The sequence below is a fragment of the Eleutherodactylus coqui genome, chromosome 3 (assembly GCF_035609145.1).
Source record: "Eleutherodactylus coqui strain aEleCoq1 chromosome 3, aEleCoq1.hap1, whole genome shotgun sequence".
In the NCBI taxonomy this organism is placed as follows: domain Eukaryota; kingdom Metazoa; phylum Chordata; class Amphibia; order Anura; family Eleutherodactylidae; genus Eleutherodactylus; species Eleutherodactylus coqui.
The window spans coordinates 229,580,915-229,595,508 of NC_089839.1; the positions used below are offsets into that span (position 1 = coordinate 229,580,915).

The 14,594-nt window shown below is 45.1% G+C and overlaps 1 protein-coding gene across 3 annotated transcripts in view; it reads right to left on the reverse strand.

The window, feature by feature from the left end:
* PDE4DIP (phosphodiesterase 4D interacting protein) overlaps positions 1 to 14,594 on the reverse strand; it is a 144,765-nt gene that overhangs the window by 40,593 nt on the left and 89,578 nt on the right. For all 3 annotated transcript variants that reach the window (XM_066597053.1, XM_066597052.1, XM_066597051.1), the window contains 2 exons: positions 8,567 to 8,667; positions 6,260 to 6,366 (listed from right to left, as the gene is read on the reverse strand). In XM_066597053.1, coding sequence (XP_066453150.1) covers positions 6,260 to 6,366; positions 8,567 to 8,667 — 208 coding nt within the window. The remainder of the gene's footprint in view (positions 1 to 6,259; positions 6,367 to 8,566; positions 8,668 to 14,594) is intronic.

Below are 14,594 nucleotides of genomic sequence, written 5' to 3' on the forward strand. Positions count from 1 at the left end.
CAGGCCATTTGGTTGGCGTCTGTAGGGTTAGCTATATATGTTTTTTCGGCCTCCATTGTCTGATCTTCCAGCTCTTTGTCGGTTTGGGATGTCGACTTTTTAATATGTGAAATAGCTGACTTAAGAAACCCTCTAATGTAAGCTTTGAGAGTGTCCCATTTCAGGGCAGGGTGAGTATGGTCGTTGTGGGCATCTAGAAATAGGGATATGTGAAAGGGTGTTTGATCATCCGGTCCAATCAGCTTCAGCCAGAATGGGTGGAGTCTCCAGGTAGGGACTATGTTTTGCTGGGGAAATTTCAATGTTAATAATATAGGGCTGTGGTCGGAAATGCCTCTTGGGCAGTGAGTAATGTTAGAGAGGGACAATGCCAGCTCTGCGGAGCTAAATACATAATCTATCCTCGCCAGCGCATTGTAGCCCGGGGAATGACAAGTAAACTCCCGTGTATCGTTGTGTTGGTGTCGCCAAAGGTCGATCCAGCCGACACTTTCGATTAATTGCTTCAGGGAGGAGCTTGGAGTTGGGGTTATGTTGGGAGATGTGTGAAGTCTGTCTATGTTGGAGTCCATTACCTTATTAAAGTCACCCATACATATTACCCCTGCCAGTGGGTATTGATGCGCGTATGTTATAGCGGTTTGGAGAAGATGGAGGTTGCTGTGTGGGGGGTTGTAAATAGACAGGATCACATAGGGTTTGGAATCTATTTCGCCATAAATAAATATGAATCTCCCCTCGGGATCTCTGCGGACATTAATGGGGTTCCAGCGGAGCGACCTGTGTATCAGGACAGAGACGCCTCTGGAAAAGGAGGTGTGGAAGGAGTGAGCTATCCACTGTACCCATGGTTTCGCCAGGGTGTCAGCCCTTTCTTTGGTGAGGTGGGTCTCCTGTAAGCTTACAATGTGTGGATTGATTTGCTTAATGTATGAAAAGACTGCCCTTCGTTTGAGTGCAGTTCCCAGACCCCGGACGTTCCAACTAAGGCATTTTAGGGACATATCTGACTACGTGGGCGGGTTCTATAAGTGTTATATCTATTCCCATAGAGTGGGGAGAGGGAAAGGTTGTTGGCATGTATGGGGGAAAAAGTTGTATTAGCGCAGACCTGCAAAAAATATTAATACAGAGCAGTAAACAACAGTTTAAACTTTTAACTTTTGGCATCCCGCTTAAATTTCAGCGTGGATGTCAAAACCAATATATGAAAAATTTACAAAACAGTTTAGCTACAATCTACTTAGAAGTAGCAGGTGTTATAATGTTGGGGGGGGGGGGGGGGGAGAAGTATCCCGGTGGCCTATAGAGGTTGGTATCGATTCGCTAGGCCCAGAGGCGATTTGGAAGTGCCTTGGTCCTGCATTTCACCATCTATAAGTTATAAGTCAGGGGGGTATCAGCCGCTTCGATTTTGATTAGGCTCAAGTCCTGGTATAAGTGCGGCAGGGTCAGTTGTCTTTCAGTGGTTCCGGGTGCATATCCAGCCATTCCGTAGCCTCAGCGGGGGATTGGAGGAAGATCACTTTCCCTTGGGCTACGATGCGCAAGCGGGCTGGATACGCCATTGAGTATGGGATGTTTCTTCCCTTGAGTTTTCTTTTTACTTCTGTGAAGGTGGCTCTTTGTTTTTGTAGTTCGGCGGAGAAGTCCGGGAATATAGACACTGTTGCATTATTGTATTTTAATGGACCTTTTAGCCTAGCCTGGCGCAATGCGGTGTCTCTATCTCTGCAGTTTAAGATCCTTGCTAGGAATGGACGCGGGGGGGCTCCCGGTTGTGGCGGTTTTGCTGGGACCCGGTGGGCTCTTTCCACTGTAAAATGAGCGGAGAAGGTGTCGTCGCCCAATAGGGTTTTTAGCAAATTTTCAGTGAATGTTTCTGGGTGGGATCCTTCTGACTTTTCGGGTAGGCCTATTATGCGGAGGTTATTGCGGCGTGACCGGTTTTCCAAGTCGTCCATTTTGGACTGGCAGAATTCTGTGACTCGTGTGGCTTTTTGGACGGCCGCGGAAAGTGGGCGTAGGGAGTCTTCTGTATTGGATATGCGGTCCTCCATCTCCTGCATTCTGCCTCTCATGTTCTGCAGGTCCTGCCGTAGCAGGGAGACATCAGATTTTATTTCTTCTATTTTGTTGGCAAGCGAGGACTTGCAGGTGTTGATTGCGTCTAGGAGTTGTCGCATGGTCGGTTCTGAGGGGTGTCCCGTTTCGTCCTCGGGCTCTCTCATCTGAGCGGGTCGTGCCGCTCTGGGGGTATGCTCAGGGGTCTCAGTACGGACATACTCTTTCAACTTGTCGGCTGCCGATCCGCTTTTAGCCCGAGTGCTCATAGTGAAGGATATTGAGTCGACTGTGAGGAAATGAGGATCTTTGTCTTTTCCCGATTTGTACGATTCTAGTAGCACTTGGAGGGTAAGGGACTTTGTCTTCTCTCCGTCAACTGCAGTATGGTATAAACGGTGCCGGGGACTTTGGCATGCAAGGTAGATTAGTTGGCTGTTCTAGCGAATTGATGCTTTTCTTATGGGGCTTAGATGTTTTTGGCTGTAAGGTCCATATGGGTATACGGTTGCAATTGCTGTTAGAATATATGGATCTTTGTCTTCTCCTGCCTGATGTGGTGTAATATGAGGGATATCAAGACTGTTGTTTGCAGTAGAGGCCGGTGGCGGCTTTAGGGGTTTGGCGCGGTTTTCAGAGTCTTAAATGTTATTAACTGTAGAGCCTTTGTGGATTATATAGTTGTAATGTCTGTTAGAGAGTAGTGGTCCCGCAGCTTGGGCTGCAACTATACAGGATTTATCCGGTTTGGGGTCGTTAGAGAGGTAGGGGACAGCGTTGATCTCGCGTGGCGACACCGCTCATCAAAGCTGGCACTGCTCCGTCCAGGCGCCTCAGGCGCACAATTTGAGTTACAGGGGGTGCCTTTATTGGTCAGGTGGACTGAGATCCGTATAGGGTTTGAGGTGTTAAAGCGGACCTCTCCTCTCCTTCCCTCCAGGGCACCAATGTGTATGTGGCAGTGTGGGCCGCTAGGGTTGAGACGGATTATAACGTCCTGGGCTATTTGCCCGGTTTATCGCTCCGGGGGGGCGATGATGTTGGGTGGATGTGTTGTCCCCCAGCCCCCACAGGTTACTCACGGTTCTGCCGCCGGGTCCAGAGGGGCGAATCTTCAGGTGTCCGGCAAGTGTTGACGCGGTGTTGTAGGGCAGCAGGACGGCCGGGTGAGCCGCGGCCTCCCACGCAGTTGTTATGGTGGTTGATGAGGTCCGGAGGCTGGGAGGTCGGCCGCGCTCCCCGTCTAAGGGGGGGGCCCGATCACCCGTCGGCCGCAGAGGGTCCCCGCGCAGTCCGTAGACGGGCGGCCGCAGAGCCCCGTGGCTCCGGTCAGGATCCGACAGCAGGAGCCTCCTGCTTGGAGGCGAGAGGGCGGGCTCCTCGGCCGCAGGGAGAGCGGGCACGGCTCGGCTCGTTGCTAGGCGCGGGGCGCCGACAGGCGGCGGAGGACCGGAAGCGGCGGGGTTCCCGGCGCGCCGCGGCCCCCGCTCGGGCTGTATTGCGGCGGTACGGCTCCTAATGTGAGGAGGTGGGTCGCTCGGCTCCGCGGGTCAGGGTCCGGATCGGTGGCTTTCGCCTCGCTAGGATCGCGGGCAGCCGGTGACAGCAGAGGAGGAAGGGAGAGAGATCCGGAGTAGATGCAGCGTTCGGGTAAGTCGCGGGTCCCAGAGGGGGTGAGGGAGGACGGTCCGGTGTGCCAGCAGGGGGTCAGTGAGGTCGGCGACAGGCAGCGGGCGGGAAACACAGCAGGGCGTTGGCACGGCCTCTCCTTCGTCTCGGCCCGCAGCCTTGTAGCAGGGGTCAGGAGGCTGTAATTGCCCCCAGCTGCGGTCCGATGGTTCTTGCAGGGTCTATGGGTCCATAGGCGATGTTCTGGACATCAAAGGTCCGTAGAGGCCAGGATTTTATGCGGATTTTGACAGTTTCCCCGGGGAGCTCTCCTTACTTGCGACTCTCCATGTTGGTCGCTAGCCACACCCCCCCAGCAGGCGGATATTTAAAATCCCCGCCTGCTGAATGGGCTGCCTCTGATTGGTCCCAGCCCTCAGCCAATCAGAGGCAGCTCTCACTTACCCATTCATGAATTGAGAGGAGAATTGGCAGAGGCAGAGCAGAACGATCTTTAGTACATGTTCTCAATGGGGTCGGCGCTGCTGCCGCTGGCCCCATTGAGTGCACATACAAAAACACCAATTTGCACAAAACGCAGTTACATGCGTTCTGCGAATCGTTGTGTCATATCATTTTCGGCACATCCGCATAAAAAACGGACATGTGACCGATCCCATTGCAAAGCATTTGGTATATTTATATGCGGATCGCAAGCGCATCTGCAAATCGGGCAAAAAACTGCCCGTGTGACAGAGCCCTTAGATTTCCATCAGGATCCGCAACATTTCAGCATTCAATTTTAATGTTATGTAAATCCACATACATACAGCACAGATTTATTTTATTAAATATTTGTCATGTTGGGAGACTGCAGACAAATTGGCCTCACTGACTGGGACAAAATCCGTGGGAGGATCTGCATGCAGATCTGCAGCAGAATTCTGAGGCTCAGCCACATATGTTTCGGAATAATCCGATGAGGATCTGACACTAATATTACCGTGTGAACATGCCCTAAGGGTTCTTTCACACATACAATTATGTAGTGTCTTCCTAGTTTGAAAAGATCGTTATAAATTTCATTTGTTTTTTTTTTACAAACTTTTATATTGGCCACATGACTTATTCAGGGAGGGCATGTGTTATATGTTTTTTAGATTCAGTTTAGGGATGGCTCCACTATACAATATATGTTTATAGATAGCTAGTGGCACGCTCTATACAGCCGTGATTTGTGATTTTTTTTTGTAGCTCATGTTTCCCTATGGAGCTTCCTAGTTTATCGCATCGCATCTCAAGAACTAGTAATTTACGTGCAATGCGATACACTTCTCTACCGCTAAAATAAGCCCTAGATGCATTCCCTGAAAAAAAAGGAAATACTTACCTAAAAGGCTCGGCCAGGTTCTCCCACTGCTCTCTGGAGCTCCGACAGGCATCCTGCAGTCCTCGTTTGCCCACAGAAGATCACTTCATGGTTGTGGGATAGCTCTCACTGGCTGAGTAGTGCAGGATGAACCAATCAGTGCAGCATTTGATGAACCAATGCGAGGACTGTGATTGGTTCATCCAGCTCTGCATTGATTGTCTAAGCAGAGTTTGGAGAACCAATGAGTGGAACAGGTTACCACGGGAGGTGGTGAGTTCTCCTTCAATGGAAGTATTCAAACAAAGGCTGGACAAATATCTGTCTGGGATGATTTAGTGATCCTGCACTGAGCAGGGGTTGGACCCGATGACCCTGGAGGCCCCTTTCAACTCTACCATTCTATGATTCTATGAATTGACTGAGCTGCGGTATTGAGTGCCCAATTCATAAATCCCACCTCCACAACATCATTGGTTCTTCAAACCTTGCTCAGCCAATCAATGCACAGCTCATCACATGTGAAATAACCATATCTTCAGGACAGGTCATCAATAATAAATCAGCAGGGGTCTATTGTCAGGGACCCCCACTGATTAGCTGTACTTTGGGCTGCTGTACTCATGCACTGGGCTGATTTCTGCAGGAAGCAGACAGCTCCGTGCCCATTTCAGTAGCCAGATTTGGTATTGCAGGCCAAGTTCCAATTCATTTCAATGGGAATTTAGCCTGCAATGCCAAGTCTGGCCACTGTAGTAGGAATAGAGCTGTCTGTTTTCTGCAGAAATCAGCTAAGTGCTTCAGCACAACAACCTGTTGAATAGCTGAATGGTGGAGGTCCTGAGGGACTCACTTCCTGACAATCTACTATTGATAACCTATCCTGAGGCTTTAATCCAAAAACAGAATCAGGTCTATGAAACAGTAAACTATAAGGTTATGTCCACCTTGGCATGTTAGTCCCATTCTAATAGGTCTGATTACACTGTTTTCTTCAACTGACAGTAAGGACAAAGTTTAAAAATTGTGAAGCAAGATGAAATAAGTCATGTTATAATAAGATCTGAGAAGGTGAAAGCTGGAATGTGATTGGTTGATGAATGTTGTATAACTTTTCATTGTAGAATAAAAGAACTTAATTTGTAAAAAAAAAAACAGTAAAACTCCCTTAAAAACAAACAGATAAAGATGAAATCCTGTGATTAGTTTAGCAGATACCTCACATCTCTTGGAAACTTTAGAGCACCTTCAAGCTCAGACCTGCGAACATGCCACACCGCTTCCGTCTTGTTCTTGCTGATCAAATGATTCGGCCCATTCATTGGCTGTAACAGATTGTTTGTAGGTTTGTAAAACATCACAATGAAAAAAGCAAACAAATAAGTATACAAATACTTCTACAGCAAATATAGAGTCAACAAGAAATAACTGAGTTGGCTGCACATTACTTACTGAAGGAACTGGGCAAAATATATGCAGTATACATGAGAGCATCCCCTCAGTACATAACAGTATACTGGTTTCCTGTTCCAACGTGAATGGATGGCAAAAATGTAATTTATTAACTGCCCAAGGCTTTTTGCACACAGGCAATTGTTGAAAAACGGACCGATTTTCATGTGTATTTCCTTTATTTACGCCTCAGGCTTTATTCACACAAGCACTTTTACGCTGCAATTTAGACGAAAATGGCTAAAAATCGCGACTACCTGGTACATTGGATTCCAATGGATTTGTTCAGATGGGCAATTTTTAAAGGTGTAAAATCAGCCGGCCAAAAGAGAAAGCCATACGGTGCGTACTCCAGCCGGAAAAGATAGGTCTGGACCTATTTTTTTTCCAGAATACACCGGTCGGTCCCAAAGACTCCTATGGGAGTCTATTAGAGCTGCCGGAAAAACGAAGTGGGAGGGAGTTTTAGCAGCAGCTCTGCTAAACTCCCTCCCCCTCTCCGCCACTTGCCAGCAAAGGGAGGGGGCAGGACAGGGCAGGACTAAGCACCGTCCCGCCCCCTCCCCTTGAAGCAGCCAGCAGGGGATGAAGAAGGGGGCAAGAGTTTAACACACTAGCTATGTGTCCGGTCCCGCCCCTCCTTTTGCCAGCAGCCCACAAGGGGTGGAGAGCTAAACTCTCTCCCCCCGCCCGACGGTATTCCAGGCTGCGGCGTATACACGCTGCACCTGGCCATCTGAATGGACGTTAAAATGGGAGATGCAGCTGTGACTTGGTCACGGCTGCCTATTCATGCGATGGCCAGGTGGCCAAAAATTGCAGCGCCTGTATGGAGGAGCCCTAAGTGGAATCTGAGTGTCATCCACTTTTTCCATATGTTAAAAATGGGAATGTGGCCCAACTGATGTAATTTATAACTTCAGTTAAAATCACAGAAAAGGGAAATATAAACAGACAAAGAAAAATCACAGAAAGTGGCCATAATCGCGAGAAAATCGCGCAAGATTTGTGCATATAAAACGCAGCACTTTACAGCCGTGTGGAGCTGTGTATTACCACATTTATGATTGCGTATGACTGTACATGACAGCGTATCTCACGCATGCACTGGCTTCCTGGTTTGTTCTTTTTTTTTTACCTTTCCTTCTATTATCTCTAACGTTGCGTAAACACTCTGCACGTATGCAATGTAATTGTGTATGTACAGTGTTTTTATATGCACCCATAGAGAATAATTGGGCTGTACGCATGTAATACCTGGTAAAATACAACACGCTGCATTCTTTTTTATGTGCGTAATATACGCAATGAATGTACACAAGTGTGAATAGATCGATGAAAATCAATGTATTTTCATTGACTCCATTCATCGCGGATCATGCAAACTTCACAGCTGTGGACAAACCCCCAGAACTCCCGTGAACTTCCATCATGGGTGCTGCAAAACAGAGTTTTTGGACGAAAATGAGAAAAAGTAAGAAATATAAAACCCCTTTCTAAACTAAGAGAACTTTCTTTACTGGAAGCCCATAGATTTATTTCATATTCCATTGAAAGTGTAGGTATGCTTTGGGAGGGTTCTGTAAAACTTCAAGGGATACTCAGGAAGAACACACAGAACCTGCAGAGAAGTGGGGCCAGCAGAGGCGTAACTTGAAGCTTCTAGGCCCCGATGCAAAACGTGTAACAGGGCCCCCAACTATAATGCTTTACTCATAGTACTGGGTTCCCTATATGGAGAAGAGAGGCCTTATGGGCCCCCTATGGCTCCTGGGCCCATGTGCAACCGCATCCCCTGCATCCCCTATAGTTACGCCCCTGGTGGCCAGGTAGGCTTTGTACATCATCCTAAAATGACTTACGTCATCCTAACATGCTATATCTTTCTAGATGATCAACTCCTAAATTTTTTGAACGTTTTTTTCCATAATTTGTCAAATATGATCACGATCGAAATTTACTTCTGAGTCAATTTATCCTTGAGGGCCTCAAACAAGTTTTGCATAACAAAAGTTTTTGGTTGACAAGCCTTTTGTCAACCACAACTAAGGTAATCAGAACAATGATCTTTACCTTATTTATTTCTTCCTTCATAATTTCACCACATCCGTCTTCTTCAGGTTTTGGAAACTGATTTGTTTGCATTACAGCACTGTACGCATTGTCACACATGCCTGAAAATCAAGAAGAGTGGAGCAATGAAAGGAAGTAACAGGATCAGACTATTATTTGTATAGTGATAGTGCCAACATTTTCTGAAACACATAGTTGGTACATTTCAGCTGCTTCTACATCTGCGCAAGGGGTTCACGTTTTCCTGCTTCGTTCAGGGAGCAGGAAAGGGGAATCCCCTGTCCGAACAGGTCCATCTTATGACGGAACCAAACAGCAGTCTGTTCATCTCTGCTCAGCTGCCCGGCTTTTTACTTGGAATAAAAGCGCTGCATGCTGTATTATTTCTTCCGGTACTTTTGTGCTGGATCTGCGATGGAGCAACAATAGAAAGCAGCATCAGTGAAAAACAAAACTATCTAATATGGTGCAGGACATGATTCAAGACTCCCTTGTAGCAAAGAACATTGAAACTTCAAGTCGAGAACTTCAAGTATAAAATGGGTCAATAAGTGAAAAGTCATTAATTGACCCACGCTGCATTTCAGCTCATGCATAGGGGAGCGCCCGAAAAGTGTGTGGTCACCCCATAGGTGTCTCCACACACTTTTTGGGTGCTCTCCTCAAGGAGACACGACACCACTTCTGATCCACGTCATAGGTCCCTCACAGACTAAGCCAGAATCCTACTGCACACTAACGAGCAGCAATCACCCCCAAACACTCTGTCTGTGCATGCTTTCTGGCTTGGTTTAATATTCCCAATCATTGCGGACGAGTTATAAGGTCACTTTGAATTGAAGTAATGCAGCCATCCAATAGATGGTGTTTTTTTATCTTTCGTATTTGCAGCTCATGCGTAATAATAGTGCCTATAGTCGCAAAAAAAGAGTAATCGAGCCCTTGAGAACTAACTGGATTAGAGCATTGACTAGTAATAAAAAGTGGTCTGGTTCTTAATCTAAAGGCCCATTTACACACAACGATTATCGCTCAAAACGCATTTTGAGCAATAATCGTTACATGTAAATGCTGGGCTTGTGATTATTCACATGCTGGACTCTGCAAACTGCTTATGGAGGCCCATTCACATGCAAATGAAGATGATAAAATGTTAAGGTGCATTTACACATACAGATGATTGCTCAAAATTCATCAGAAATTGACAGTTCTAAGCGATCATTTTGCATAGGTACTAATGGGCTAAACAGCCCTTTAGTACTTAATGTGCATGTATTTAGAGAACAGTCGGTGGTCTGTTCTGTAAATACATCGCTATTCTCTATCGGGTAAGCGGCTGTTAATAGCTGTTAAAGAATGTTATCAGCTGTTATCAGGGCTGCCTGCAGAGAAAGCAGCAAGCGGTCCGTCTTATCTTAGTCTCGTTCTTAATCTAAAGCCCTATTTAGACACAACGATTATCACTCAAAAGACGTCTCTTGAGCGATAATCGTTGTGTGGAACTGCACTGACATCGCGCAGTTTTCGTTATGCCGTCACTCATTGTTGATGAGTCTTATCAGGAATTTACAGCGGGATACAGCTAATACTATTGTTTCAGCTGTATCCCGCTCACTGATAATAGGCTGGGAATAAAGAACAGAGCGGTCCAGCTCTGTTCTCCATAACCTGCATGGAGCGCTGGGCTGTATAACAGTGCTGTTATACAGCCGAGCGCTCCGTGCAGAAAACAGCTGGATGCAGAATACAAGCTGGGACACCCCACTTGTCTTCTGCATCCTCCGCTCGGAGTGCTCAGCTGTATAACAGCCCAGCACACAAGAGCGGGAAACAGCTGGATGCAGAAGACAAGTGAGGACACCCCACTTGTCTTCTCCATCCTCCACTCACAGCGCAAGGTGATCGCTAATCTTGCGCTGTAAATGACACAATCTTTTGAGCGATAATCGTTGCGTGTAAATGGGCCATAAGTCACAATTATAGACAAAGACAATCTTATTAAACTAATAACATGCAAACAGTTGCACAATTACATGTCTTTTATTGAGCACATTGAGTAAACAACTACAGTGGGGAAAAAAGTAAGTATCTGTGTTAACCCTTTTCATTTTAATAATTTTGACTTTTTTGTACACGCCAATATCAATTATGTTCATTTTCTTATTGCTTACATTTTATACATTAAGTTGGGCAAAGTATTTTTTTTTAACATTTTGATATATCCTACCAAAAGTATTTTGACACCAGAGCAAGACTCGTGATGGCTTGTGATGTGTGGTGGCATAACCTGTCTAAACCATAGCGTACAGTTCCCGCCATAGGGTGCTGACACTAACTTGGTTTTCACTTGCTTGCAGATTGCTTCCTATGGGAAGTGCTGTCTGGGGAACTTTTGGACAGTACGAGAAGCCAGCGAGTGCTAATGAGGTTTTTTTACGCTGTTGTATGCATGGCTGCATTCCTTCAATTCAGCTTGAACAACCTCTAACAGCAAGTGAGCGATAGTTTTGTTTTCCCATGTAACGATTATCACTTTCGCTCATTTGGACAATTTTTTAGCGATAAACTTTATGTGTAAAAGAGCCTCCTTAACTCTTGTGACATCTGTTGGTTAAAAATCAGATTACAGACCCCTGATATTATCTGATATAGATAAAGTTTCTATCAGAGTTTCTATAATTGTTTTTATGGAATATCTATTTAAGCAATTATTTAATGTTTGATGTTTAACTATTTCGTCACTGTTTATATATTTCATAGACTATCCTATCTCAAATCGAAGGTTATAGCTGGGCATGGCTTATAATAGTAATTACAACCCCTAACAGTGAAGAACTAGACTGCACCCTAGTATCATTTTGTACAGGTGAAGATTTGGTATCGTGTTAGCCAGTAGAGCAAAATGTGATTGTTCTCAGTAAGTGAAACCAAGTAATCTTGTAGATATGATACCTTTTAATGGCTAACAAAAATACATGATGTTATAGAAAGCTTTCCAACCTCTCAGGGTCCTTCCTCCAGCATAATTAAACAGATCTGGATGGGACATATATATAAATGTACACACACGAAAAGGCACAGACATAACAAAACTAATTGAACAATACCAGACAAGATGAGCAGAGAAGCAAATACTTAATTAGTCCACGGGTAAAGAATGTGACAGTTTTATGATCTCTAAATTGGTATTAGGAGGTCACAGGCCTGTGTGTTACCTCTCCTTTAGACCTGCAAATAAGGAAGATTAAACAATCTCTCTGCAGCGCCACCTATTGGATGGCAGCATTGCTTCAAATCAATGTATGACTTTTTAGCGAGTCTTTAAAACAATGATTAGGAATAGCACCCCTTCTGGTTGCTCTCCTTGGGAAGAGACAATGCCATCCCCCAACCCACTCAACCCCCAGGTGTCTCCACACACCCCCTGGGTGCTCTCCTTAAGGACACCCCTCTTAAACTCCTTCAGACCTTTCATATTCTCCACTGATGGAAGAACCGTGCTCTGAGGTTCATTCCATTCTTAAGGGTATCAAAAATGGCCATAAATTTATACTCCAAAATTCTTCTGTGACGCTATGACTTGAAGTTGCCCCTCAGTATGATAACTCTCATCGGCTCTATGTTGTGTCTGTGACTAGAAAAATGTTTTGCGATAGGTAATTCAGTCTTTCTCTCTCTAAATGTGTGGCGATGAGATCTCATCCTGGCTCTCAGTTTTTGTCCTGTTTTCCCAATATAAAGCCCCCCAACAGGACAGTTACTGCACAGGATCAGGTACACAACATTGATGTGGAACATGTGAATGTCTCAGGGATCTTATAATCCTGCTGTGTGTTGGGGCTTTGTATCCTGTCCACAGTCAGTACATGTGAGCAGGTCTTGCAGCTCCTTACATTACAGGGATAAGCTCCCTTTTGTGTGTCAGAGGGCAATGCACTCCTGATTATAAAGTTCCTCAAATTAGGAGATTGGCTGTAGCACAGAAGGGGAGGGGCCGAGAATATGGTTTTCAGACGGTCATCCTTCTGTAGGGTATGATAGTTTCTTTGCAGTCTTCCTTAGTACCTCTAGCTGTGAATTGTAGGTCACTACTAGAGGTACACAACTGTTTGTTCTTTCTCTGTGTATTGGAGTAGTTGATTCCAGGGTATCCTGGTGATTTAGTCATTAATTGAGGTGAGATGATAGCCCTGATTTAAAAATGTATTTTTAAGATTGTGTAAATGTTCATGTCTGTTGGGTTGGAGCAGATCCATTTGTATCTGATGGCCTGGCTGTAGACTTTGGACTTTTTGATGTGCTTAGGATGGGAACTGTCCCAACTAAGGTATGTGGGCCAATCAATTGGTTTTCGGTATAGGGATGTCTATATTGAGTTGTTTGAAATTGTTATGGTGGTGTCCAAAAAGTTGATTTCTGTATATGAGTAGCTTAATGTCAGGTTTATGGTGGGGTGAAATGCACTGAATCTATCATGGAATTTTATTAGTTCTTCTTTAGTGTTGGTCAGGATGATCATGATGTCATCAATGTAGTAAAAGTAGGCCAATGGTTTGTCTGCGGCAGGAGGCCAGAAAGTCACTCTCCAGTTTTTCCGTGAAAAGGTTGGCATATTGTGGTGCCATTTTACTGCCCATGGCGGTTCGGGTGAATTGCAGGAATAACTCTTCGCCAAAGAAGAAGTAATTGTGTGTGAGGATGAACCTTGTGAGTTGTAACACCGATTCAGAGACAACCCCATTAGCCTTAAGGTGTACCTGGCAGGCGGTCAGTCCATCTTTGTGTGGGATGTTAGAGTATAAGAACTCCACATCTATAGTGGCCAGGATAGCACCAACAGGGTGGGGACCTATGGTAGACAGTTTGTTCAGTAGGTCCATGGTGTTCCTAATCCGAAAACCAATTGATCAGAGGGGGAGAAAGGGGGCGTGAATGAGAGAGACTTTAGCGCTGCCAACGGAACCCTGGGCTGTGGTGTATGTACACCACAACCCGGCCGTCTGAATTGGCGAGAAAACAGGAGGTTTAGCAGTGACCTTTCTCTCGTTCATGTGTTAATTTAGTTCATGGTGCTGTAATGATGTGACAGGTTCTCTTTAAATTATCATACTAGTAATTATTATGAAATTATAGTACCAATGTTTCTGGTGGCACAATACATACATTCTTCATCCCATACAACAGCGATCACAAGCAGCACAGCACTCGAAATGAAGGACCTATGATGATGTCACCATCATGCTCTGCCCCTGATCACATGACGGTGATGTCATCACTGGTCCTTCATCCCGAGTGAGTTACATTCTCCACCCTGAATCACATGGCGGTGATGTCATCACTGGTCCTTCATCCCGAGTGAGTTACATGCTCTGCTCCTGATCACATGACGGTGATGTAATCACAGGTCCTTTATCATGAGTGAGTTGCATGCTCTGCCCATGATCACATGATGGTGACGTCATCACAGGTCCTTCATCCCAAGTGAGTTTCATGCTCCACCCCTGATCACATGACGGTGACGTCACCAGCCGGCAGCATTTAATATGTTACAATTCTTGTTTGACATATAAATGATTGTAGTGTATATATCCATTGTCAAGACGATCTTGATTACTGATGATAACACATGCATACGGGTGTGAAGGTTTGCAAGGGTGTCTCCCTTGCTTTGCTGTTCGTGATTCGTGCATTTTATTTGTCTAGGGGATATAAAGATATGGGGGCTTGTGTGAATACTTGACAAAAGTAAAAGTAAGAACAATAAAGTTTTTACTAATTATATAAAAAAGTAATAAAAGTTTAAAGCACCCCCCTTTTGCCATATTTATAATAAAAGAATCTAAATCACACCAGAATTTTTGTTTACGTTTTTCAGTACATTATATGGTACATTATATAGCACCATGAAAAAATACAACTCGTCGCGCAAAAAAACAAGCCCTCATACAGCGACGTCGATGGATAAATAAAGGAGTTACGATTTTTTAAAGGGGGGGGGGAGGAAAAAACGAAAATGGATAAAAAAAGG